General features: G+C 36.7%; 1 protein-coding gene across 1 annotated transcript in view; it reads left to right on the plus strand.

Annotated features, from left to right (window-relative positions):
* Positions 1-3,737, plus strand: part of BTAF1 (B-TFIID TATA-box binding protein associated factor 1) — a gene marked incomplete at its 5' end in the record, with an annotated part of 79,058 nt that overhangs the window by 1,962 nt on the left and 73,359 nt on the right. The window contains 2 exon segments of the mRNA XM_014587528.1: positions 801-930; positions 1,211-1,279. Coding sequence (XP_014443014.1) covers positions 801-930; positions 1,211-1,279 — 199 coding nt within the window.

Raw genomic sequence — 3,737 nt, forward strand, 5'->3', positions numbered from 1 at the left:
GATTGAGCGCAAATGCCTAGAATGGAAACATGCTTGACAGGTTCAAGTGCGAATGGTGATAAACCAGTGTGTCTAGATTGGAGAGATTAAAGGAGAATAATAAGAAATGCAGTTAGGGAGTATCAGATTTCTTTTGTCATACTATAAAAAAATAGTTGGTCAGATAAATTACACTATGAAGATGGATGAAAGGGTAAATATTTCTAGAAAATGCTGAATAGTCCTTAAAATGTGACAGTTTGTCCTTTCTTTTAATATCAAGTAAAGGAAGTTTCGTCTTCTCTTTTGCAGTATTTTATTAGATTATAATAAAAATGAAATATCTGTATTTTTTATTTTTAAGTCATAAAGTTACAATTCCTTAGATTTTCTGTACACTTTTTTCATTGATTATTTTATTACTATGTAGTTTTAAAGAACTAATATTATACTGTATTGCTTAGTATATTAGTCTTCTTCAAGGGTACAGTAACCTAAAAAGGTTATTGTTATCATGGGACAGATTTGGGTTGTTGGATCAAAGTATTTTAAAATAAAAAAGGGGAACTGGTAGAGAAAAGAAAAAATGATCTGTTAAATTACAGATCCAGTTTGAAAGGAAAAATTCATTGACTCGTAGAGTAGTAGGATATATTGCTCAAAAATATTTAAGCAGTTAGTTTTTTGATACATGAGATTTCATGTAAACCATTTAAGTAGAACATGGTAAAATATTTGTTCAAATGTGGATTTTTAAATATTCATTGTGGTTTATATTATCCTTTATTCGTGTTTTTAAAACAGTTGCTTTTATTTTTTAGCAATGATAGCACTGATGGGGAGCCAGAAGACAAAAGACGGAAATTAACAAATGTTGTTATTAATCAACCTGCAAATGATTCCAAAGTCTTGATTGATAATATTTCAGACAGTTCTTCCTTAATTGAAGAGGTACTATTGAAATGTCCTAAAGTGTCTATTGAAATTGTTCATCATTTTTTCAGACTAATGTGTCCGTAGACATTACTGAATAGTCTGTCAGTTGAGAGAAATTTTATTAGTAAAGATCTTGTATCTTTACTCTTCATTAGTGAAAGATCTTAATTATTTACACTTTTTAAAAGCCTGGTTACTGTTAGTAGACCTACTAATAGATATACTTTATTGAATTATTTAAATTGTTATCATAAAATAGATCTTTTGAACTAGTAATTCTGTTTTTCTCATTTAGACAAATGAATGGCCTTTGGAATGCTTTTGTGAAGAGCTTTGCAATGACCTTTTTAATCCCTCCTGGGAGGTAAGATTTCTTCGTGAAAGTTTCTTTTTCAACTGTGTTTCGGCATAATGAAGAGAACAATGTCAAAAGCCATATGCTTCTCTGGGTCCCTGTTCTTCCCCTCAGGACACATCATATCATTGACCTTCCAAGTAGAAAACTTTAGACTGATTTTTAACCTTTCATATCCTTTTAATTATATTCTGTAATGAATTGTTTCTTTTCACTTTTTCAGCTATAATTTAAAGGCTTGCATATCTTCCATAGGCAGTAAAGATTGCTTAATTTCTGTTGGAAGTGGGCAATTTTGTTCAGAAAGCAAGTTTCCAAACCAGCTTTTTTTTTTTTTAAAGGGAGATCTTTGCTATTGGGTGCTTGTGCTCCCTGGAGAGACGAAGAGAGATAGAAAGTGAGAAATCACCCCAGGTGATATGGCCACACCTCAATCCTTTCTTCTCCATTCTCCTCTTGGGATTTTGGGCACACATGCACACGTTCCCAGAGTGAGTTTCAAGTCCCTGGGTCCAGGACTTGAATTATGTTCAGCTATGTGGGAGTCCAGCTACATAATCATTATGCCACCGGCTGGTTCTCCAAACCACTTTTTAGCTTCAGAAATCTTTCTTCAAAGAAAATCTTGAACAGGTCCCAATATGTAAAGAGATGGAGGTGAAGCTTCCCTGGTTAAAGGTGAAATTGGGGTAGTCTCAAACCGTTCTGTTCCCTTTTACTTGGCCTCTGGGTAATCCAAAAAGCATTGCTTCAGAATATCTGTTAGTGGTCTTTTCGTTCCTTGATGACCGTTCTGTTCCCTTTTACTTGGCCTCTGGGTAATCCAAAAAGCATTGCTTCAGAATATCTGTTAGTGGTCTTTTCGTTCCTTGATGTATACTACATTGCCATGTTGCAGTCCCTTCATTCTCCTCTTGGGATCCTGGGCGCATGCACGCGCCTGGCGTGAGTTTCAAACCACCAGGTCCAGGACTTGAAACTGCAATTGGCCATGTGGGAGTCCAGTGTTCCAACCACTATGCCACCAGCTGGCCCCTGATACACTTCTATTTAAAGTTATTTGATTTTTTTTTTTTTTTTTTTTTTTTTTGAGAGAGAGATTCTTATTGTAGAACATGTGCACTCACTGGAGTGACTGAGAGGCAGAAAGTGAGAAGTCACCCTCCAGCAGGGTTGGCCGCTCCGCAATCCCTTCTCTAGGGATCTTGGGCATGCACGCACATGCTTCTGGCATGAGTTTTAAGTTGCTGGGTCCAGGACTCTAACCATAGTCAATTATGTGGGAGTCCAGTGACATAACCATTATGCCATCTGCTAGTCCCAATGGTTACTCAATCTTAACTCAAATGGGCTCTTGAAAAAGTAGGTGCAATGACAGTGGTTCTTTTCTTCCCTTCCTGACGACACTATAGCAAGTATACTCATCCTCTCTCAGAAGGGTGATTTGTCCTAAGGTTACAATGAATCATTAACTACAAGACATTTTATTTGAATTTTTAAGTCTCCTTTTGGTGCTTACCACTCATAGCTTTGGAGCTTAGTTTTGATGGGTTTATTTCTAAAATACTGGTGTTGGGGCTGTAAACAGTATGTCATATTTTCCTCTCTTTTACTATGTGGATACTTTTGAGTACAGGTAGAAGGAAGGGGAGTGAAGGCCATGTGGATTTTAGAATAGCTATTTTCTTGGAACCAGCAGATAGTGTAAAGTTTACATCGTTGGACTCCCATATAGTCAACCACGGTTCGTGTCCTGAACCCAGTGGCTTTAAAATCATGCCAGGGTGGGGTGGCAGGTGGGGTGGTGGTTAGGGCTGCTGGACTCCTACATGGCTGACCACAGTTTGAGTCCCAGACCTGTGGCTTGCTTTCTCACTTTCTCTCTCTCTGTCTCTCCAGTGAAATTAAAAAATAAGTAAATAATAATTAAAGTTAAATAAAATGATAATAAAAAAAATCACACTGGATGTGTGTGTCCAGAATTCCAAAAGGAGAATGGAGGAGAAGGGATTGCAGCTTGGCCATTCTCCTGGGGGATGATTTCTCATTTTCTGTCTTTCTCTGTCTCTACAGAGAGTGCATGCACCCTATATCAAAAATCTCTCCTTAAAAAAAAAAAAAGGATAGCTATTTCTTAATTTTTAAAAAATCCTATATAACCAAAAACAGTTGTGAAGTTAACAGTCACGTGCTTCAAAACAGCATTTCAGTCAAAGCCGGACTGCATAAACAGTGATGCTCCCGGAGGATTGTACCCTATAGCCTAGGTGTGTAGTAGGCTTTACCGTCTACATGTAAGTATACCGCATAGTGTTTATACAGTGACAGAATTGCCTATTGATGCACTTCTCAGAATGTATCCTTGTTGTTTAGTGATCTGTGACATTCTATGACATGTAATTATTCTTAGGTGTTTGAAGAAAAACACATTCTTTTTTTTTTTTTTTTTTTTTTTAGGGGTTTTTCC

The sequence above is a fragment of the Tupaia chinensis genome, unplaced genomic scaffold (assembly GCF_000334495.1).
Source record: "Tupaia chinensis unplaced genomic scaffold, TupChi_1.0 Scaffold000217_1, whole genome shotgun sequence".
NCBI classification, from domain to species: Eukaryota; Metazoa; Chordata; class Mammalia; order Scandentia; family Tupaiidae; genus Tupaia; species Tupaia belangeri.